This window comes from Trachurus japonicus, chromosome 11, assembly GCF_045865225.1.
Source record: "Trachurus japonicus isolate A0001 chromosome 11, Traja_1.0".
Lineage (NCBI taxonomy): Eukaryota > Metazoa > Chordata > Actinopteri > Carangiformes > Carangidae > Trachurus > Trachurus japonicus.
This window is the reverse complement of record NC_140917.1, coordinates 12,560,667-12,584,970: the sequence shown is the minus strand read 5'-3', so window position 1 is coordinate 12,584,970 and position 24,304 is coordinate 12,560,667. Positions and strand designations below refer to the sequence as shown.

At 44.1% G+C, this 24,304-nt stretch overlaps 2 protein-coding genes across 2 annotated transcripts in view; both read right to left on the bottom strand.

Moving 5' to 3' along the window:
* Window positions 1-296: 296 nt before the first annotated feature.
* ints3 (integrator complex subunit 3) lies at window positions 297-21,618 on the bottom strand. Its single transcript, XM_085791010.1, has 29 exons — window positions 21,281-21,618; window positions 20,249-20,332; window positions 19,799-19,882; window positions 19,574-19,687; window positions 18,498-18,582; window positions 18,329-18,395; window positions 17,899-18,040; window positions 17,682-17,811; window positions 16,682-16,779; window positions 15,996-16,187; window positions 15,817-15,904; window positions 15,398-15,477; window positions 13,288-13,379; window positions 13,081-13,187; window positions 11,934-12,053; window positions 11,044-11,173; window positions 10,849-10,903; window positions 10,656-10,759; window positions 9,238-9,402; window positions 8,317-8,470; window positions 8,149-8,217; window positions 7,986-8,061; window positions 7,775-7,888; window positions 7,116-7,164; window positions 6,683-6,850; window positions 2,203-2,303; window positions 1,968-2,040; window positions 1,720-1,876; window positions 297-978 (listed from the first exon to the last, which is right to left on the bottom strand). The coding sequence occupies exons 1-29, from the start codon at window positions 21,362-21,364 to the stop codon at window positions 901-903; spliced, it is 3,060 nt and encodes a 1,019-aa protein (XP_085647136.1). The 5' UTR covers window positions 21,365-21,618; the 3' UTR covers window positions 297-900.
* A 1,164-nt stretch (window positions 21,619-22,782) lies between these two features.
* The window catches only part of npr1a (natriuretic peptide receptor 1a), a 54,048-nt gene continuing 52,526 nt past the window's right edge, over window positions 22,783-24,304 (bottom strand). The window contains exons 21-22 of the mRNA XM_085791008.1: window positions 23,586-23,684; window positions 22,783-23,198 (exon numbers count right to left, since the gene is read on the bottom strand). Coding sequence (XP_085647134.1) covers window positions 23,023-23,198; window positions 23,586-23,684 — 275 coding nt within the window. The 3' untranslated portion in view covers window positions 22,783-23,022. The remainder of the gene's footprint in view (window positions 23,199-23,585; window positions 23,685-24,304) is intronic.

The following is a 24,304-nucleotide window of genomic DNA, read 5'->3' as shown; positions in this document are numbered from 1 at the left end:
GAGAGGACAGAAAACACAGGATTTACCTTCATGTTTCTGTAAATCTCGGTCTTTTTTTTGTTTTTACCAATTCATTTATTTCTGTTTCACTAAAAGTCAAACGTTGAGATGAACAGAAACAGAACTGTCCACGCCAAACTCCTGTTGGATTTTTCAGGGTTTTAACCACATTGGTAAAAAACAACAACAAAAAAAAAAAACAGTGAAGTGGTTCTTTTCCTGACTGCAGCCTCCCCACCCCACCCCCTCCCATCAGCCCCCGACCCCCCAACAGCAGCAGGCAGATGACAACCTGAAACAAACATCAGTTTTTATATGAAGAATTCATCCAACATGATGTTCAAACAGACGAGGAACTTTTACTGCAGTGAGACAAACAGGAAGGAGCTGCTAAAAACAGCAGGAAGTCACGATCCTCCACAATAAGAGTTCAAATTCCCCCACCCCCACCCATCCCCCCCCTCCTCTCGCTTCTGGGGAAAAAAAACCCACAAACAACCGCACGTATCTTCATCATTTTTATGATCATCATCATCGTCATGTTCCCTGTATTTAAAAAAAACGTCGTCGTTTCATTCCCAGAGTTCTCGGCCTCGTCCTCCCAAGTGCATCATGGGAGGCGAGCCACATTGTGACCTTTTGACCTGGTCAAGTCAGTCAGTCCTCGTCTCCATGGAAACGGTGACGACAAGTCTCATCATCATATGAAAAGTCAGTTCATCACATGGATTTAAAGTCCGTGGCGTCTCGGAGGAGCCCCGCCCCCTCCTCCTCCAACCCGTGTGGCGGTCAGTGCATGTCTTATCGGGAGGGGGCGGGGCCTCTTCCAGTGGTCAGAGCGTCTGGTCGGCTGACGGTCTCTATGGCAGCTGGCGTGTGATTGGTCAGAGGATGAGTCCATCAGTCGCTGTCAGAGCCGACGGCTGACGAGCCTTTCCTCTTCCTCTTGGGCGCTTTGGGTTTCGAGTCTTCCTCCTCCTGAAACAGACGCAAAGTAACATGCAGATTAAAGGAGACGTATTCTGCCCCTTTTTCACAAGTTAAAATAGTTCCCAGGTGTTTTAAAGACATGTCTGTGACATGCTTTGTTTAAAATACCCCAAGGATCAAACATCACAGCTCTTTTCATCCCCTCAAAACAGCCCTGTTCAGAAAGGCTGGTTTCAGTGCCTGTCCCTTTAAATGCAAATGAGCCACTGCTAGCCCCGCCCCCTTTACCAGTACCGGTACTCATAGGTAGGTTCAAAAAGCTGTTTTCGAGGTAAATTCATGTTAAACCGCTGATGCGCGTTGCCTTCAGGAGCAGTTTTTCATCAAGCAGTCTCTGTATTTACCTCGAAAACAACTCTGTCTCGAAACGTTCTGTTATTATCTCATAGTGTGGTGAATGTGCAGGTCACAACTTGTCCACCAGAGCGTTTTGGAGTTGTTGGATTGTGTATTTGATGAGTTTGATGAGGGAAACCAAGAAATCCCATTAGCCTCCGTAGCGTAGCTCTGAGCAGCTTGCCATTCTAAAAATAGCTTGCACCGACAATTAAAGGTAATGAACCTACTGCTATGACTATAGGGATTATGGCAATGGGCCAATTTGCCAAAATGTTGAACTATCCCTTTAAGTTCTGGTTGTCGTTTTAAGTCCTGTTTGGTTCTGACAGGAGCTTTCATTGCTCGTCATGCTACAAGACGAGGAGCCGTGGCGATGTGGGCGGCACTTACTGAGGCGCTGCTGGAGGCGCTCTCCTCCTCGTTGTTGGTGGGCGGAGCCGCTCCTTTCCTGGAGCGCGGCGACGAGGCCGGAGCTTTACGACGAGACTTTGGAGGCTTCGCTTGCGCCTCTTCGTATTCCTCCGCCAGGGCGAACAGGTCACTGAACCTGCGGGAGGAAGTGATGTCATCAGCATCTGTTGTGAAATCATTGCTCTGTGTGTGTGTGTGTGTGTGTGTGTGTGTGTGTGTGTACCTACCTCATCTTGTGTGCTTCGTCACAGCTGGCCTGAACGTGCTGCAGAGCCTGAAGGATCGGAGTCTGAGTGAAGACTGACAGAGAGACACAACAGGTCAGTTATCAGTTGTTACACCATCAGTAATAATCAATAACTGTGTGTGTGTGTGTGTGTGTGTGTGTGTGTGTGTGTGTGTGTGTGTGTGTGTGTGTGTGTGTGTGTGTGTGTGTGTGTGTGTGTGTGTGTGTGTGTTTACAGTTGTTCTTGGTGTTGCTCAGACTCAGCCTCAGGTTGTCCATGTGCTCCAGGATCTGTTCCAGGGTCAGCTGAGCCAGTTTACTGCTGGAGCTACGGAGACTGAAGACAGAGAACGGGTTTAGTCTGAGATCTGTCTCCCACGGTAACGGCCCCTCTGAGGACAACCAGACCCTGTACAGGTTGTCCTCAACATCTGTCTCTGTGTGTCCTCAACATCTGTCTCTGTGTGTCCTCAACATCTATCTCTGTGTGTCCTCAACATCTGTCTCTGTGTGTCCTAACATCTGTCTCTTTTCATCCTAACATCTGTCTCCCTGTGTCGTCAACATCTGTCTCTGTGTGCTAACATCTGTCTTTCTTTGTCCTCACATCTGTCTCTCTGCATTCTAACATCTGTCTCTCTGAATCCTACATCTGTCTATCTGCATCTTAACATCTGTCTCTCTGAATCCTACATCTGTCTATCTGCATCTTAACATCTGTTTCTCTTTCTGTCCTAACATCTGTCTCTCTGCATCCTCACATCTGTCTCTCTGCATCCTAACATCTGTCTCTCTGCATCCTAACATCTGTCTCTCTCTGTCCTAACATCTGTCTCTCTGCATCCTCACATCTGTCTCTCTGCATCCTAACATCTGTCTCTCTCTGTCCTAACATCTGTCTCTCTGCATCCTAACATCTGTCTCCCTGCATCCTAACATCTGTCTCTCTGTGTCCTAACATCTGCCTCTCTGTGTCCTAACATCTGTCTCCCTGCATCCTAACATCTGTCTCTCTGTGTCCTAACATCTGTCTCTCTGTGTCCTAACATCTGTCTCTCTGCATCCTAACATCTGTCTCCCTGCATCCTAACATCTGTCTCTCTGCATCCTAACATCTGTCTCTCTGCATCCTAACATCTGTCTCTCTGCATCCTAACATCTGTCTCTCTCTGTCCCAACATCTGTCTCCCTGCATCCTAACATCTGTCTCCCTGCATCCTCACATCTGTCTCTCTGCATCCTCACATCTGTCTCTCTCTGTCCCAACATCTGTCTCCCTGCATCCTAACATCTGTCTCTCTGCATCCTCACATCTGTTTCTCTGTGGCCTAACACCTGTCTCTCTCTGTCCCAACATCTGTCTCCCTGCATCCTCACATCTGTCTCCCTGCATCCTAACATCTGTCTCTCTGCATCCTAACGCCTGGTTCACACTGGACGCCGAAGCGCCGTGACGCGGAGCGGCCGCGGAAATCGCGCGCGAGCCGCGTCCCTCCAGTTCACACCAGACGCTGATTTCTCCGCGGCGGTCGCGAGCGCCTCTGCTCCTCAGCTGTTGTTTACTCACATTCAGAGCTGTGTTTTTTACATCATGGATAAGTAAATAACCTCATATAATTATAACACCGTGTGCTGTGGGTCAAACAACTCCCTGTACTTCACTTCCAAGATTAATTTCACGTCCTCCTTCACTTTACAACAACTCGTCTCTGCCTCTCTCTTTCTCTCTCTCTTTCCCTGTTTGTTTGTGTGTTTTGACCCCCCCTCCTCCTCCCTGCAGCCAGCCCACTCCGTGTCTCCCTATCCTGTGTGTGTGTGTTTTCATCTCTCTTGTTCTCTGTTGAGTCTGACAAATATAAATACGGTCGCATTTGTCAATCGCGGTATTTTATTTTGAAAATCGCTTTTATTTTGAAAATTGACCGGATTCTCTCGTGTTTCTTTGTGTGACTTCCTGCCAGAATTGACGCGGTCGGCCGCGGCTCGCGCACAAAATAGAGCAGACGCCGAAACCGGCGCTCCACGGCGCGAGCCGACCGCGGAGGACCGCGACGCTCCGCGTCTAGTCTGAACTACAACACCAGTTAACGAGGGCGCCGAATGGAAGCGGACTCCGCTCCGCGGCTATTCGCGGCGCTTCGGCGTCCGGTGTGAACCCGGCGTAACATCTGTCTCACTGCATCCTAACATCTGTCTCACTGCATCCTAACATCTGTCTCTCTGCATCCTCACATCTGTCTCTCTGCATCCTCACATCTGTCTCTCTCTGTCCCAACATCTGTCTCCCTGCATCCTAACATCTGTCTCTCTGCATCCTCACATCTGTCTCCCTGCATCCTAACATCTGTCTCTCTGTGGCCTAACACCTGTCTCTCTCTGTCCCAACATCTGTCTCCCTGCATCCTAACATCTGTCTCTCTGCATCCTAACATCTGTCTCCCTGCATCCTAACATCTGTCTCTCTCTGTCCTAACATCTGTCTCTCTCTGTCCTAACATCTGTCTCCCTGCATCCTAACACCTGTCTCTCTCTGTCCCAACATCTGTCTCTCTGCATCCTAACATCTGTCTCCCTGCATCCTAACATCTGTCTCTCTCTGTCCTAACACCTGTCTCTCTGCATCATAACATCTGTCTCTCTCTGTCCTAACATCTGTCTCCCTGCATCCTAACATCTGTCTCCCTGCATCCTAACATCTGTCTCTCTCTGTCCTAACATCTGTCTCCCTGCATCCTAACATCTGTCTCTCTCTGTCCCAACCTCTGTCTCTTTTCATCCTAACATCTGTCTCCCTGCATCCTAACATCTGTCTCTCTCTGTCCCAACCTCTGTCTCTTTTCATCCTAACATCTGTCTCCCTGCATCCTAACATCTGTCTCCCTGCATCCTAACATCTGTCTCTCTCTGTCCTAACATCTGTCTCCCTGCATCCTCACATCTGTCTCCCTGCATCCTAACATCTGTCTCCCTGCATCCTAACATCTGTCTCTCTCTGTCCCAACCTCTGTATCTTTTCATCCGAACATCTGTCTCCCTGCATCCTCACATCTGTCTCTCTGTCCCAACATCTGTCTCTCTGCATCCTAACATCTGTCTCTCTCTGTCCCAACATCTGTCTCCCTGCATCCTCACATCTGTCTCTCTGTCCCAACATCTGTCTCCCTGCATCCTAACATCTGTCTCTCTGTGTCCTAACATCTGTCTCTCTGCATCCTCACATCTGTCTCTCTGCATCCTCACATCTGTCTCCCTGCATCCTCACATCTGTCTCTCTCTGTCCTAACATCTGTCTCCCTGCATCCTCACATCTGTCTCTCTGCATCCTAACATCTGTCTCTCTGCATCCTAACATCTGTCTCTCTGCATCCTAACATCTGTCTCTCTGCATCCTCACATCTGTCTCTCTCTGTCCTAACATCTGTCTCTCTGTGTCCTAACATCTGTCTCTCTCTGTCCTAACATCTGTCTCTCTGCATCCTAACATCTGTCTCTCTGCATCCTAACATCTGTCTCTCTCTGTCCTAACATCTGCCTCTCTGCATCCTCACATCTGTCTCCCTGCATCCTAACATCTGTCTTTCTTCGTCCTCACATCTGTCTCCCTGCATCCTAACATCTGTCTCTCTGCATCCTCACATCTGTCTCTCTCTGTCCTAACATCTGTCTCTCTGTGTCCTAACATCTGTTTCTCTCTGTTCCAACATCTGTCTCTCTGCATCCTAACATCTGTCTCTCTGCATCCTAACATCTGTCTCTCTCTGTCCTAACATCTGCCTCTCTGCATCCTCACATCTGTCTCCCTGCATCCTAACATCTGTCTTTCTTCGTCCTCACATCTGTCTCCCTGCATCCTAACATCTGTCTCTCTGCATCCTAACATCTGTCTCTCTCTGTCCTAACATCTGCCTCTCTGTGTCCTAACATCTGCCTCTCTCTGTCCTAACATCTGCCTCTCTGTGGCCTAACATCTGTCTCCCTGCATCCTCACACACGTCTCTCTGCATCCTAACATCTGTCTCCCTGCATCCTCACACACGTCTCTCTGCATCCTAACATCTGTCTCCCTGCATCCTCACCTCTGTCTCTTTTCATCCCAACATCTGTCTCTCTGCATCCTAACATCTGTCTCCCTGCATCCTCACACACGTCTCCCTGCATCCTCACCTCTGTCTCTCTGCATTCTCAACCTCTGTCTCTTTTCATCCCAACATCTGTCTCTCTGCATCCAAACATCTGTCTCTCTGCATCCTAACATCTGTCTCTCTGCATCCAAACATCTGTCTCCCTGCATCCTAACATCTGTCTCCCTGCATCCTAACATCTGTCTCTCTGCATCCTAACATCTGTCTCCCTGCATCCTAACATCTGTCTCCCTGCATCCTCACATATGTCTCTCTGCATCCTAACATCTGTCTCTCTGCATCCTAACACCTGTCTCTCTGCGTCCTCAACCTCTGTCTCTTTTCATCCCAACATCTGTCTCTCTGCATCCTAACATCTGTCTCTCTGTGTCCTCACATCTGTCTCTCTGCATCCTAACATCTGTCTCTCTGCATCCTAACATCTGTCTCTCTGCATCCTAACATCTGTCTCTCTGCATCCTCACATCTGTCTCTCTGCATCCTAACATCTGTCTCTCTGCATCCTAACATCTGTCTCTCTGCATCCTAACATCTGTCTCTTTTCATCCTAACATCTGTCTCTCTGTGTCCTCACCTCTGTCTCTTGCGTGGCTGGTTGTTGTTCTTGATCAGCTGGGCCTTGATGTGTTCTCCCAGCGTGTCGTCGTACTTGGACGCCCAGTGTCTCAGGATGCTGGTGGTGAACTGGTCCTCAGGGTGACACGGTCGACTCAGAACCATCTTCACCATCTCCTCACTCGGCCTGGGACGGACACACACACACACACAGACACATACACACACACACACACACACACACACACACACACACACACACACACACACACACACACACACACCACACACACACACACACACACACACACACACACACACACACACACACACACACACAGACACATACACACAGACACACACACACACAGACACACAGAGTCAGTAACAGGGACAAAGACCCTCGTATATGAAGAGGGAATATATCTGTCCTGGTTGTGTGTTTGTCGTACTTTTCTCTGCGCAGCTGCAGCAGCAGACAGGATAAGGCCTCTGGATGTTCTGGAAACCATGAATGAACAAAAACAAAGACAATAGTCAACATAACCCAAACATACACATGTTGTTTTAATGTCTCTTTGTGGTTTTCAAAGAGGAACTATGCAAGTCCGGCAACTTTTCCGCTGTTTTGCTAACCCTCATCCTGGTCATGTGCACTTGTTTACAACGAAGCTGGCAAGAAATCAATAAATAGAGCACTAGATAACGTTATATATACGATACGATGTTATGACGTGTATATTTGTGCAGTTTAATCTGTCATAAACAAGAGAGTACGGGTTACGGGGCGCGTTTGTGTCGCGGTGCCGCAGAGAGGAGACCCCGGGTTGGCGGCCCTGATCTTGCAAAGTTGTTTTTCAGCCAACAGATGCTAGGTGGAAGACAGAGAGCCTCCAAGTTTAGACATTTATTAAACCATCACAATTACTCCAAAGCTGTTTAATTAAGGTAAAAATGTAGCATAGTTAAGCTAAAAATCCTGCATAGTTCCTCCTTAAGTCATTTTCTGGTGGTTTGATTGACAGTCTCTTAATTATGATGACGTTGTTATCAGAAACTTCACAGAATAAGCTGATTCATTAATCATTCATTAGACCGTGTCAGTACTCACCTTTGTATTTGAGGTGCTGTAGTATGGGGATGATGGTTTCCAGAGGGATACTGTGAGCCAGAAACAGCTGCCATGTGCTGTACTGCTCAAATGTCTCCCAGTCCAGAGATTGAACTGTTTATAGAGACGAGGAAAAAGAAGACATACAGTCAGCTGCAATCGAACACCAACACTTTATATTCAACTCTGTGTGTGAGTAAAAGCTTCTTACTGAGGATGTTGAGCACTGAGTCTTTCCTGAACATCACCAGGTTTCCCATCATCACATGACACATCAGCTCCTGTAACTACACACACACAGATACACAGTTACACATGATTCGATACTTCTGTGTACTGCAGTAATGACGTAGTCCTGACCCAGTGAGTTTTACCTGTGTGGAGTCGATGACAGCGACGATCATATTGAGCAGCTCACCACTTCTCAACGTTTCATCTGGAAACTGAACAAAAACAAAACAGATGAGTCAGGCGAGTTCGACACATGACAGCCGTGTGTGTGTGTGTGTGTGTGTGTCTGTGTGTGTGTTCTTGTTGTGTACCTCAGAGTATATGGAGGGAGTGAGGTAGCAGAGCAGCCGGACGTCGTCCTCCTGACACGCCTTCATGTCCATCATCAGACAGGTGTGCAGGTCGCCGAGAGCCGTCGCCTGTGCAAAAGACTCGTACAGCATCATCTTCCCGTTCGCTGCTTTACTGTTGACACACAAACACACACAGAGACACACACACACACACACAAGGACGTTTTAAATGATCTGACGTCATCTAAAGCAACTTTTATGTCAGTTTTAGATTATGGAGACATCTTATATACAGGCATGCATCAGCCACAACTTTACATCCACTTGACACCGTTTATCATTCAGCCCTGAGGTTCATTACTGGCGACAGCTACAACACTCATCACTGTGACCTGTATTCCAAAGTTGGATGGCCCTCACTATCTACCAGGCGTGATCGACACTGGATTTTATTTATTTTTAAAGCTCTTACTGGTCTCTTACCATCTTATATTAACTCACTAGTATCTTTCAATGCAGGTCTCTATCGCACACGCTCAAAAGACTGGCTCACACTGCAGGTTCCCTCTGTCAACACCGAACTTGGAAAGACCAGTTTCTCTTACTGTGCACCTACAACCTGGAACACTCTGCAAAATCATTTGAAACTTACCTCAGTTTTATCAATAGGACAATTTAAAACCATAACTACATCTTATTTTACCTCTGCTACCCTAACTGCTCGTGCTTTGAACTATGTTTCAATTTACCCTAGTCACCTTTAAATTATGGTATTCTGTTATGTTTTTGTATGTTTCAAATGTCTTGTCTTCGGTCCTTATATGTTTTGTGTTTCATCTCAGCTATATTGTAAATGAGGTTACTCCTCAATATTTCTCCGAGTTTAAATAAAGGTTATGAAATGAAATGAAATGAAATCTCCTGAGGTTTAAAGGTCACCTGGCTTTGAGGTAGTACAGCAGGTGGTATCCGATCTTGGGCTGTTTCTGGTAAAGTTCGGCCAACATGTCGAGGAGGACCGAGAACCCGCTGTTGTCCTCCTGCATGGTGACCAGGTTCCTGAAGATCAGACAGACGGGTTTACACACCGACTCCTCCAGGGACCTGAGGGAGGGAGAGAGAGAGAGACGGGTGATCAGAGGGGAGAGAGACAAGTGACAGGAGAGAGAGACACATCGTACAGACAAACAAGTAGGGATGGGAACCTTTCACATAGTATGAACCGATACGGTATAAAAAGTACCGGTTTTCGGTACTTTTTGTGTGTGTGGTAATTAAAGTTATTTTGTCTGTAAAAAAAATAGTCAAAACTTGTGAAATTATAACAGTTATTTCTCAGCAACCTCACAACTCCTCAGCCTTTAAGAGTTTTTTAGGGATGGGCAATTATTTTCAAATAGTCATTCAATGAAAAACAAAAAATCAAATAGTTTATGAAAATCTTGTCTTGTCTGAAAAAGTGTAAACACTCCCTTTTTACTGTTGCAGAAGGAGAAACGTGGAGAGACTCCTACAGCCATTAGAAAGTTCTGTGTGAAACTCTGTCAAATAAAAAACAAATGAAACTGAGGTGCAGCGCAAACTCTGCAAGGTGCGGACTGTGATGAGAAGCTACCGGAGAATATTGACGTATTGACGAGAGCAGACTGAGACTCCTCGTTTAGATGTGCTGTCATTCTGTGACGAGGACTTAGTTGAATGGTACCGATGCAACGAGAAGTGGTGCCGTTACAGTATTCTCCGGTACCGATTCTTATAGTCCGTGATTTTATTTTTAAATGACAGACAGCTGTTTTTAGTTGGAGATTTAAAACGATGGGCTGGCGGTATCGCTCCTCCGGTACCGCACCTCATTTCAAATGACGGGCTTTCAAAATGTCTTCTAGTCAAAACGAATCTCTCTCCATTTAAAATGAGACTCATCACCTAAAAATTAACTTCTTTTTTTTTTAGATAATTTTTACAAATTTTTTAAGTAGAAAAATCTGCCAGCAAAACAAGTTTTTTGTGCTTGTAATAAGAAAGAAAAACTTACCCCACTATGAGATTTTTCTACTTATTTCAAGTGAAAATATGCTTGAAAGAAGTAAAAAAAATGTCTAAAAACAAGCTACTTTTAAAATGTGATGAGTCTTATTTTAAGTATAATGAGATTAGTTTTGACTAGAAATAAGACAAATATTCTTGGTAAGATTTTGAGTTTTTGCAGTGTATCCACTTTCGCTGATGCACATGGCGCGAAGGTGCCTTCAGGAAGCGAAATGCGGTACCGTTTGACTTCACGTGAATCGATACTCGGTGCTTCGGGGGGAATTCGGTTCCCATCCCTACAAGTAAGTAGAATCAGGGGGTCTTACTCCTCAGTGATCTCCTCCGGCAGCACGTCTCCTCTAAAATGATCTTTAAACAGCTCGGACAGACAGGAAGCCAGAGCCGACATCTGCTCCGTGTCAAAGTCCTCCTGCAACACAAGACAGCGTCATCGATCCCGGCGGAGCCCAGGAGAACGCAGCAGATAACAGCAGAACACGAGATAATGTCGATCTTTACCTCCAGGATCAAATCTACGATCTCCTGCATCACCTCACACTGAGCCTCTGTGTCACTGAAAACAGACAATATCATTATTAATATCAACATTATTATTACCAATGATAAAACAAAGTGTTAAAATATCAAATGATTAATAAGCCAAAAGACTGAGCTCAGCTGTGACCAGACCGGATCTGAGGACCTGAGTCTCACCTGGATTTTTGCAGCTGCAGCACCTTCTCCTTCATGGTGTCGTCTAATTGGTCGACCCAGGGCGTGATGTCAGCAGGCTCTTCCATCACAGCCTCTTTGATTGGGTGGAACCTGAACTCCCGTTTCTTTCCTGCACAGTGATTGGTCGTTAGACGGATCTAACGGATCTGAAGCAGGCAAGACTCGCTGCACTGCAAAAACTCAAAATCTTTCCAAGAATATTTGTCTTATTTTAAGTGGAAAGAGATCAATTTGACTAGAAATGAGACATTTTGACAAGAAATAAGACTCGTCACCTAAAAATTAACTTGTTTTTTTTTCACGTGTTCCAAACAAATTTTCACTTGAAATAAGTAGAAAAATCTGCCAGTGAAAGCAAGTTTTTTGTGCTTGTAATAAGAAAGAAAAACTTGCTCCACTATCAGATTTTTCTACTTATTTCAAGTGAAAATATGCTTGAAAGGAATAAAAAAAAGCGTCTACTAGTATAGCTACTTTTTAATATTATTTTAAGTATAATGAGATTTGTTTTGACTAGAAATTGACAAATTGACAATATTCTTGGTAAGATATTTGAGTTTTTGCAGTGTGACATCAACCTGGTTAAACCGGTCGGCTCAACTGGTTCATTGTTAAACTACTTTGACTGAGTTAATGCAAGTTTTATCTAATTAAACCAATTAAATCAATAAAAAAAATATTCACAATAAACTGGATTTATGTGATTTAAACTGATCCACCTTGACCTGGGTCACTCCTTCTTAAACGGACCCAGATGAACCAGTTAAATCTGGTTTAAATTGGTCAAATCTGGTGTATCCACATGTAAGGTGAATAATAATTTTCAGTTTTTTAATCGAGGCCTCGTCTCTTGTGATCTCTGTCGTCACCTTTGTTGTTTACTTCCTCCTCGTCATCGCTGAAGGCTGCCTCCGTGTTGTCGTAGCAACCCTCCTCCTTGTCCAGCACATGGTTGTCCATCTCCAAGGAGACGGACTCCTCCATTTTCACTGCAGGACACAGAAGTTTCCTGATCTGTTACCAGTGTTTATCTCTCTGTTGTTACCTCTGACACTTAAGTTACATATGTGACCCGATCCATCAAAATGAGTCACAGTGACCCAAATTTCAAAGTTGAGATTTTGGTATCAATGGTAAGATTAGAAAATAAGCTTTAAAATGACACCCCAGTCAGAGTCATACATTTGATGGTTTTCGAGATGTGGCCATTTGAATTACGATCTCCTACTCTCTTATTCCGTTCTAAAACCTGAGAAAATAGCAGTTAAAGTTTTAGCCAGTGACTCTGGCATCTGTTCCTGTACCACGTGATTCAATGACCCTCGGAAAGCAGAGAATCTCACAATTCAGATGCTTTTTACAGCTCGTTTCTATCATAATCGGTTCAGAAGTTGTCATGTTTTGTTGACATTTTGTAAAACATGTGCAAGCGTGTACGTTCGGGTTAGCATCGATGCTACGCTCTGTTAGCATCGATGCTACACTCTGTTAGCGTCAATGCTACTCGGTTTAGCATCTGTTTCTGTATCCGTCCCTTCTTGTCATAGAGGCAACATTCAATGACCGTCGGAAAGCGGAGAATCCCGCGATTCAGATGCAGTTTACAGCTCGTCTCTATCATGAACGGTTCAGAAGATATTTCATGTTTTGCACCGAAGCAAGCAACACTCATTTTCAGAGGGTTTAAGTTGCAGGTCAACTTTAATCATCATTTACGTGCCTTTTCTCAATTATCTGGACTGTGAAACTTTGGGAGATTGTTTTTGAATGTCATTGCTTTGAAATTAGGGTAAAAATTTTTTTTTGATTTTCTATGGGTTTTCCATGTTATCAGCTGATTATCTAAAAATAGAACGTTGCGACTTCCGACTCATTTTGATGGAACGGGTCACATATGTGTGAAGAGTGCACTTTATGCATTATGTGTGTGTGTGTGTGTGTGTGTGTGTGTGTGTGTGTGTGTGTGTGTGTGTGTGTGAAAGTGTGAAAGTGTGAAAGTGTGAAAGTGTGTGTTACCTTCAGTTGGGGGCGATGGCGAGCTGCAGAACTCTGGGAATCTCTCTCTGAGCATCGATCGAAGCTCTCGGTCTAACTTTGGATTATCAAACAGCGGAGCGAGGTGACTGAGAGACAGAGATCGATCAATAATAATAATTAGTAATCAATAATCAACAACACAGCATGGATCAAATCAGCGAGGATGGGTGTGGGTTTGTTTCTTACGCCAGCACTCTCTTCTCCATGATGAAGGTGAGCGAATTGAAGACGCCCTGACGAACCTGAGTCTCCAACGGAGGAAAGAAGTGAGGGATGATCTGAACAGGGAAGGAAACAAGGAGATAAGGAAGAGAGGACACAAGGACAGAGGAAAGGAATATTTGGTAACCCTTTAATTTACAGGCCGTTAATTACGTGATAATGTAAAATTATAGCCAAGAAATAACAATAAATTACGTCATAATGTCTAGAAATAGCCTAGAAAGAACGATTTATTGTGTAGAAATAGCCCAAAAAATTAAATGATCTTTATTTATGGAAAACGCAACATTACTATGAAATTGACCGTTATTTCTTGGCTATTTCTTAACATTGTCACGTAATCAGGGGAAGGTAAATTAAAGGGTCACCAATTTTTTATTTTTTTTTAAGTGCAAAAAAGTATCAAGGGCAGTAACCACATGAAGTTCAGAAGAGGAAGATTCATCAGTAACACTTTATAATAAGTATGCACTATTAAAGCAGAAGTAAGCGATATTTTTGTGTTAATATAAGTCTTAAATAGTTACCGTAAAACTTCAAATAATGGCCCAGTCCCAAATTGCCGCCGGTCCCAATTAGCCGCCGGGTGTAGCAAAATATTTTTTATATTAAACGCCCATCCCAAATAAACGCCGGGTCAAACATTGTTTTTCTGGTTGCCAAAAAATATTCAATGCAAATATAGCGGGTGTCTCGTGACGTTAAAGACGGCTGAGGACCGACGAGACGCCTCTGGGCTGGTTGCTCCTGCCCGGTCTGTCCACTCCTCTCAGCCGCACGTCAGCACTGTCCTGGGCTGCACAGTGTCGGCTCGGCTCGGCTCGCTCCTCGTTTTAAATGACTTTACTCCTTTTAAAAGTAGCGTAAACAGCCTATGTCCTCTGATTACTCATACGCGTATTTAGTTAGGCTATACGTTGCATTATTATTAGTTATAGACCTACTTCATTCAATCAAAAAAAAAAAAAAAAAAAAGGACGGTGGTGCGAGCCAACACAGGTGCTGAAGTGAGGGAGAGGAGGGAGAGACTGGGCGTCCGCAGGGTTTTTGCAACTTGCAGCGGATCAAGAAGGGCGGAGGACCGACATGACGGGGGTCTCAGTCTCCTGGTACCTGTGCGGGCCAGGACGCCGGAGGTCAGCGAGACCGAGAACGAGTCCGCCCTGGCCGTATTTACAGTAATGTCTCGAGAAACACGTATCATTCCACCGCCGCCTGCCGCCACAGAGTGAAGCCTCTTTCCCCAGAAGGAGGTCCAGGTTGAACACTATTAATAAACGCAGGTCCCAAATAAACGCCGGTCCCTAATAAACGCCGGTTGATTTGAGCGATTTAAGCAAATAAACGCCCGGGCCCTTATTTGGTGTTTTATGGTATATCTTCCGACAGCAATCACTTACATAGAGTGTTTGGTCTGAAACACGGGTCTGTCAGTCACTCTGCTCTGCTCTGAGCCGAGGAGAAAACTTTTCTCGTATCCTACAGTTTTTATCCAATGAGGAGAGAGAACGGCATGAAGGGCTGTGTGTGCAGCCAAGGGATGCACGTGAATGTGGTGACGTAGGGACGAGGACTGTTATGGTGCGTTCAGGGCAGCGCGTAACTCGTGTTTTTCCGACCTGTGAAGTCGTACCAGTTCGATCTGGTACGAGTTCACGGGTCGGAAGTTATGAGTGGCCGTTATAGTGACTTTCACAGGCATCAGGTCGGAGAAACGCAGGTTGTGGGTTGCCTGGAACGCTACAAAGTCGTAAGTTGTGACTTGAAGCTGTAATTTACGGTTTCAAAAGCCTGCCTGGAACGCAGCATTAGCCAAAACGACCGGATCGCTTACTTCTGCTTTAATATGTAGTTTATAAATACAGTTAGTGCTGATAAATGATGACTAAAACATTTGTAACTGTGTTTATAAACTACATACTAATGAGTATTCATGCGTTATAAATGAAGAATTAAGTATTTAATGCTTAACTAACGCTTAATAGTGTGCTTAACAGTGTGTACTTGTTATAAAGTGTTACCGATTCATCTGCACTACAGTGTGTGTGTGTGTGTGTGTGTGTGTGTGTGTTACCCTGCACATGAAGTCCAGAAGTGTGGCAGTGATGGCAGGATGAGGCTTCATGGAGTGATGCATGACCAGGATGGCTGGTTCTGACAAACAACAACAGAGACATCGATTCAACAAACAGCTTTTAACCCCGTCGTCGCTAAAGCCTGTGATCATTATTGTTAAAAAACAACAATAATAAGTCAGTGTCAGCGGCTGATAATGAATCAGTCTTAGGGGAAACATCGTGAGTTCTGCAAAGAAAGACATTTGTTGCTCCTTTATTGAGTCACTGTCCTGCAGAAACAGCTGCTCAGAGGATTTGTTATAACCTCTTGTGTGGTTAGTATGATCGCTGAAGGATTTGAGTAGACCGCTGAGTAAATAGCGGTTGGTGCCGGTGTTATCTGACAGGTGTGTGTGTGTGTATGTGTGTGTATTACCTATGTTCATGATGCTGTCTTTCTCTGGGTTGAAGAACAGCCAGTCATAGAAGAGAGCCAGCTTGGCATTGGAGGCAGCCACGTTCGACTGGAGACACAAATTAAATCAATAAATTAGATTTTGTTCTTTTTCTTTTTTCCTCTAATTGACTACAACCTCCACTCGAACCGCCTCTTACCGTGCAGGTGGTGAGCAGCCAGCCGATGATAGCCCAGCGAGGCAAGATGTCAGAGCTCAACACCTCATTGGACGGATGGACCACTCCACAGATGTAGCGGATCAGATCGCAGCGCAGCGACTGGCTCTCTGCCGTGGACAGGTACTGTCTCTGAAACCAGTCCTGGTACCGCTTCTGCTGCCCGAACCGCACCTGGACACAGAGGAGGAGGAGAGTCAGAGACGCACCACAAGGAAAAACCTCTGACTGGTTTTTGCTACTGGGAGAACTTTCTTTTTTTTAAATAAATAAATAAATAAAATAGATATAAAAAATTAAAGCAGAAGTAAGCGGAATGTTCGTGTTAATATAAGTCTTAAATAGTTATATCTTCCGACGGCAATCACTTATATAGAGTGTTTGGTCTGAAACACGGGTCAGTCACTCTGCTCTGCTGTAAGCCGAGGAGAAAACTTTCCTTGTATCCTACAACCTTTATCCAATGAGGAGAGAGAACGGCATAAAGGGGCGGTCCTCTCTGTGTGTGCAGCCAAGGGATGCGCGTGAATGTGGTGACGTAGGGACGAGGGCGGGGACTGCTAACTCCATCGGCTGACAAGAAGTTAGCCAAAACGACCGAATCGCTTACTTCTGCTTTAACATTGATGAATACAAACAGAAATCAGGAGTTGCAGAACAGTTTTTACCCTGGAGGTCATGAACAGCAGCTTTGTCTCCATGTCTGGTGTGAGTCGACAAGCCAGAAATTTCCTGGAGGTCCGAGCCGTCAACAACTGGAGAACACCTGCAACACAGTGACAAGATGAGCAATTTAGAAATATCTTGAAAAATAGTTTTAAATGTATCACATTTTGTATTCATGTTGGTTTTATTTCATTTGAAATGACATTAAAAACAAAAGTAAGACTGAATGCCCAGAAAATGTCAAATGGTGTAACCACAAAAGAATGATGGGTTGATTATTACATATTTGATGCACCTACAGTGGATTTAGGTGTACTTATAAAAATATACTGTCCTCAGAAAACTTTTAATTGAAATAGATTTTTTTGCTGTATTTCTGTGTTTAAATTTGAATGCATTTATCAACACAGAGCAGGACATAAATAATGTGACAAATTATGTAAAATTTGTCAAAAAACAGTGTTGTATTACATTTATTCCACATTTGGGTCCAGATTTATTTTTTCGTCTATAGTCCGATTTTAATGAAAAAATACTGATAACACCACTTGAGGTGGACTACTACATCAGGTGGCATCACGTCATCTGACTCGATGCATCCCCTGTTTCCAGAATACGAAATCTTCTCCCATCAATCAAATGAGAAGATTTTGAATTCCACAAAGCAAATCAAACCGCTTCAAGCTTTCCTTTGCTCCAGCCTCCATTAAGTTGTTGAACAAGAATAAAGTGCAACAGAGTTATGTGCAATCCAACGTATTAGCTTTTTCATACCTTTTTAACCAGGGTCTTGTGTGTCTGTGTGGATCCATTTTATATGATGCTGTTGATAATGTCTGTTTAACATTTTTGAAGCAACAGACTGTAGTACTGAGCCGAAAACTAATTTCCTCTTGAGGCACAATAAAGTTTACTCGACTTGACTTGACACACAACTATTAAACACATCCTCATAAGAAACTGTGCAACCGATCTGTCCGTGTGTTAAAACGTGTAGTTCACCTGTGAACTGCGGACTGAGAACTTGTGGGTTGTGGAGGAGGTCTTTCCACAGCAGCTCCATCTCCGGGATCCGAGCCACGTTCTGCAGGAGCCGAACCAGATCTCTGCCGATGATCAGACACTCCATGAACTGCAGAAGGAGAGACACGGTTATAAAGGTAACCACCTGGGGATGAACAGTGATGTAACTCCCCTCACGGCCTCCTTCGACTCTCACCTTCTCCCGCAGCATGCTGATGCAGTAGTCCACCTCCTTCTGGCGGAGAATCAGCAGGTTCGGCGCTCCGTGGTCCACGATCAGTCGGAGGTAGGTGTAGACTGACATCGCTATCAGCATCCCGCTCTTCAGTACCCACTCCCTACGGACAGAGGACAATCAGCTCCTTCACAGTAAAACTCCACTGGTATCTTCAAAATAAAAGCCCTCCAGCTGCTTCACAGTGAAAGTCCAATCATATCTTTAAAGTAAAATCAGTATCTTCAAAATGAAAGCCCTCCTGCTGCTGCAGCACAAGCTTTTACTCTGTAGAAAACAGCTCCCTTGCTTCACAGTAGTATTCAGAAACACTTATATTTTCTCTCTGTGTTGCAGTCCAATTTAAAAGGTTTTTTTTTGTTTTTTAAAATAGATGATTCATGAAACGTACTTTTGATCCAGCAGGATGTCCAGGACGTTCTCAGCCAACCACAGGTTCTTCGTAGAGATATCTCCACCTACACAGCAACACAAATGTTATTCTGAGTGTGTGATTCCTTCCTACTGATGTTTGACATGATGAAAACAAACTACTGTGTGTGTAAGTGAGAGGTTCTCACCTGCAATCTGTTTCAGCAGCGTCATGACGACTCCGTCAGCTCCCATTACCCCACTCTTCACCAGCTCTCTGACCACCCACACCAGCTACACACACACACACACACACACATTATCTCCATCAGTATGACATCATACATAGAGCCGTCCCACAGAGGATTCATTCAGGTGAGACCTGCTTCCTGTTTGATCAGTCTGGTGTCACTGACACTGAAGTTTGAACTGTGTGTCTATTTCGAATATGCAAAATGTAACACAAACGTATAAAATAAACAAAGGATGTGCCATAAAAACATGGCGGGCATTATTTAAACAACATGCAAAACAAATAAATATGTTGCATACTCGGAAAGTAGAGTAGAAGTAAGACTTATTTGCTCCCATCCCTTCTTCATGAATTAATCCAAATACACTAATGACGTGTTTCTGACTCTGTCCAGAGTGCTTCTTATGTTAAATATTCAAATTATATTCTAATTTATAATGTGTGTTTGTTTGTTTTTTAGCTCATTATATCCACCTATACCAGCTTATTATTACGTCCCGCGTCCACTAAAGGGCATTCCAATCAAATCTGTTATGTAACATTTGCAACACACTTAAGTTTTACCAACTCAATATAAAACTTCAAGAAGGGAAATCTAAATATTATAAGTCGTGGTGCAACGGATCGCAGTCGATCCGTGATAAGTGATCCGCGGATCGATCGATATAAAGAAAAAAACAAGGTGTGTGTGTAGTGTGGGAACACTTAGACGCATCGCCCCCAGCCGAATAAACGGGCAATTAAAAAAAACTCTGCTCGTATATTTGAAGCAGCGAAGTTCGATCTGACGGCCCTACTGAGAGTTAAACTACTGGGAGTCATGGAGATTTCAACTGAACCCAATAAGAACTGTGTGTGGTTAGTCTGGACGCCTGCTGGTCGTTATTATCACTCATAAAGTAAAAGAAACAACATCAACACTGCACCTCATCTGTCTGAACCTGGCAGTGGAAGGGTAGCTTTGTGTACAGATGTGTCTAGCATATATATTTCTATATATACATACCTGAGTGTTAGATGAAGTGTGTTTACCTGAGTTCTCGGGACATCCTGCAGCTTGAGGAACTTCTCCATCAGGAGCTGGTTGATCTTCACCAGGATCACATTCATACCGTCTCTGTTGAGCAGCGTCAGGTCTCTGTAACACTGATCCCCCCGCAACACAAACACAAACACAGTGATGTCAGAGTGACGTCAGCTTGATGTAAAAACAATAACAACCACGCAGCAGCGGAGGCGGCGGCGTTGGTGTCTCACCCTCTGAGCCTGGGTCGGTTCTGTGAGCGCCAGGGTGAACAGACCCAGACACACCTCCTCATGCTGCTGCTGACCTTTACACACCTGAGAAAGGAGGCAAACAGGAAGTCAAGACTACAAAATAAAACAATGTCATGTGATTTGAGGGATTGTGGCACCGGTACTGTAGTTGCCATGGAGACTATTTAGTGTCCAAGTGTTGCACAAGTAGAAGAAGGAATGTGATACAATAACAGACGACGTAATGAGCAATCTACAGCAGCAAACACCATAAACTACTACACATGTAAACACATACAAACTCACCACACAAACACACAACACATACGCTGCAGGTGTGAATTCAGATAAGCAACTCGACAGGAAAACTTATTGATGGTTTTTTTTTAATAATCTCACCAAACATATGCAGAAGGACAATGTGTGTGTGTGTGTGTGTGTGTTTCTTACGTTAGCGGTGAGCGCATCATTGGCCTCTCTCTCTGAAAGCCCATTGCTCAACGACTGGACGATCCCAACACAACGCTCCAGTCTCTGCACGCACAGACACAAAACAGCAACACAGACACATCAACAACAACCACAACCACAACCACACAAACAGTTTATCCAGTACAACAGAAAAACACTGTTAAAAATCTTGCATATTCTTCTACTTTTTCATCTTGTATGTAACAAATGCTGCTGTAACAACCAAATTTACCCTGCGTGGGATTAATGAACAGTCTCATGTCTAAATGCTCACAGTATCTTTTCCAACAGCAACACACACCCTGAATGGATTCAACACCACCAAATGCTCCTCCTGTGCAATATAATTAACTCTTCTCCTTGTGCAATATTCTTGCTCTTATTGATTGATCAAGCTTTTATTAATTATTATTGAGTGGTGTGATTGTTGTGATGTGTGAAGCTGTTATTGTGGCTGCTAACAGAGCAGCACTTTTACTTACGTTGCATTGTTCACAATATAAAGACAATAAAGGCACTTTGACTTTGAAAACTGCCTCACCTTACCTTCATCTCACTTTACTTTTTTGACATGTGAAACACAACCCACGGCGCATGCGCACCTGTCACTTTTCATCCATATGTTTACGTAGGGTTAGCATGCTAGGCTAACAGTCCCGTCAGGCAGGTGTGACTTTAAAACCACCGCCGTGACGTATTTCAGGGCTTGGTAACACCTGAGTCCCCCTCACCTGTCTCCCACCGCGGGGTTGAAACCAGCTACAGCCTGTTTACACATGCTCAATGTGCGGCTGTGCTATGCTAACGCTGCTAGCCCCCCCTCTGCTAGCGGTGCTAATGCTAACTAGCCTAGCCTGGGTGATAAAATGGTTCCATGTCTTTGTTTTAAAACTAAACTCTGCTCAAACTGCCCGTTTCTGCCGTTAAACCGGCCCCGGCAGCGGGTTTTACCCCGGGTTGTAGCTGCTCTCCACCTGAGCCGTTTAGCCCCCCCAGCCCGGGTCAGCCTACCTCCTCCAGCTCGTCTTTGGCATCCAGCTGGGTGGACACCAGTAGCCGGCCCTGCGGCTTCGCCTTCGCCGGTGCGGGCTCCATCTGCTCCCGCCGCGCCTCGCCTGGCCCCGCGGAGCTGTAGAGCGGCTCGGAGTCCCCGCTTCAGACGGGCTCTGCTGGGTGTTCGTGTCGGTGCTACCGGAGAGTGTGGTGCCGCCGTCAGTGACGCAGCCTCTGTGTGTGTGTGTGTGACACGGTCCAGTCGGTTAAATATATGGTGGGGGGTTTTTAAAACTTATTTCGGGTCAAACGGTGACTCTCAGTCCCGCTCTGAGACTCCTGTGTCGGACCACAGCAACATAACGGACATCCGCACCGACCGACCGGAGGGACGGGGGCGGGGCTAGAAGTCTGCCGACCAATCGGTTTTCCCCGAGGGCCGTGAGTGACGTGCGTGTTGACCAATGAGAGGAGAGAAACTCTGGGGCCAGCCTCCTGTACCATTTAGCACAGGTTTATCAGTATCGCCGAAACACGCTTCAACACCATAAACAAGATTTATCCTGTGGCAAAACTTCTCAAAAAAAAAAAGAGAGAAAAAAAAGAGATTTGGTTTTGAGGTGGACCAGTGTTCTTTTTGTATTAATGAAAATTAAACTCTGGAAAACCTGTTTGTTTTTATGCCCTGTTACACAATGTTTGTGGCCTGACATAAGAAAAAATGAAGAAAAAATTCTTAAAATTAATGATGTGCCACCATTTGAACCACATTATATTATTTTTATTGGATCATCTAGCCTTATCTGTTTTAGACACTATTAATATCATCCTATTGTTGGGTAGATATCATATCCATTGTGCAAAAATGGAGGAACTGCAAGTCTTCCTTCCCTGGTTTTCTGAACGACTTCAAGTTATTTATTCTGTCTCTTAAAAAAGATAGAAAATAAATATGGCAAGAAATTAAGCCTGAACTTTGCACGTCTTTTGTTATTCTAATTTATCTTAACTCCTATTATATAAACTCCTCTTTTTATTTATTATTTGACTGCTCGGTTTCATGTTGAGCCTGATATGATGTATTTTCACACCTTGTGCGTTACTATTTGATGTTGTTTTGCTTTTGTCTTCCTTTATGAATCCACTAATGTTTTGTTTTTTGCACTTTTATATTGCATTTAATTTCCATAAGTAATAAGTAACGGCAATCAATATTAAAAGAGCAGAGCCTCATTCATAACTCATTCATTTTTTGCTTGGTTTGATCAAAATTCCACGTTGGTGTTTTAATTTACTTTATTAATGAATAATTTAAATGTAGTCTGGATTCATGTCGTTCTTTTTCCCATTTTCACACAAAAAGTTCAGCTCCTGGTTTTCATGTGATTTGATCCAGGTTCAGCTTTTGTTGTTAACAGGTGAACAGCAAAAAGATTTATACTCTGAAAGTTATTTTAACTTTTAATATGAAGTGTTACTACAGCTTGGAGTTTACAGTTTAAATAATAATTACACAGAGATAATAAAACACACACAGTTTATTTTGTATTTACACATCTATCTTAAAATGATTTATTTATTTAATAGTGAGCCATTCATCTGTCTGTGTCTTTTGTACAGTTCATTTTTGGGGTGAAGCATCTCCCCCAGTTCCCAAAAGGAAATCACTTTAAATGATGTCAGAGGTAAACGTCCAATCAGAGAGCAGACGGACAGGTTTAATACCAGCTGGCTGTTTCTTGATATCTGTTGTCAGTCAGTCAGTCCGTCTGTTCTTTCTTTCTGTCATTTATCGTCGTCCTCTCCTCTCCCAGCAGCCAGTACGTCCTCATGCGTCCCTTCCCCTTCACCTCGATCTCTCCTCGGAGCTGCAGCTGGAAGCCGCTGAAGTCCTGCAGAACCAGACGAGTCGCCTCCGACACGTGGATCTTCAGAGCTGCAGAGACGAACGACAATGACAAACTTTATTTCTTGTTCTTTGCACAAATATAAAAGTGAAATTCCCCAAACGTGTAAAAACTACTTGTCAACAAAAGCATTTTCTGATTAATGAGTAAATGGCATCAGCATGAGTATCATTGTCATGGTGCAGGATGACATCTCCGACATCGTCCAATCAACCGCTACCTGCCAGTCCATGTGACTTAATGAGGCCGCTCTTCTATCTGGATCAGAGTCCGTTGAGGTTTCTGCTCCACCACAGACCTTAAGGCCGTGGCTTCAAACTAAGACTCATTTAATTTCCCCTCACAGAACATTTGGTTCTGTACTTTTTCTCAAATGTGTGTGTGTGTGTGTGTGTGCGTGTGTGTGTGTGTGTTACCTTCTCCGTTGGACTCCATCCGTGACGCTGTGTTGACTGTGTCTCCAAACAGACAGTACCTTGGCATCTTCAACCCAACCACACCTGCACACACTGGACCTGAGCACACACACCAAAGGTTGTTATACTTTTAACATTTCATTAGTTTTTATTTTTATTTAGTTTGTCAGTTTGATTTTTTCCTAAATGTTGGTTTAGTTTCAGTTTTTAGTTAGTTCAACGAGTGATTAAGCAGTTTTAGGTTAGTTTTCATTTTTGAGGAACTGACTAGTTTAGTCCAGATTAGTCTTAATCTTAGTTTTTCATGTTTTAGGAGAAAGACCTCGGAAGATGAACTTCCAAATTTGTGTGATTTTTCCCTTTTAGTTGCATCCCATAATGTTCCCATCAGTCATCACGTTACATTAACTCTGCGTGAGATGCGCAAGTTTTGCTGCGAGATGTTCTTCCGTGTTTACATCAAACATCCAATGGTTTACAACGACGAACCAACATCTCGCAGCAAATCTCGCACATGTGCACAAACATCAACAGAGTCACTGGGAGCTTCTACTACAACACTACAATAAAAACAGAGATCAAATTAACTTTTTCAGAACAACTGTTTCATGTCGTGGCTTCAGGACACTTGGGTCAGTACGGACGAGCAGTATGGAGGTATCTGGATGTTTCATAGTGTGTGTTTTGGACGATTCAAAAGTGAACTCTATCCGCCGGCG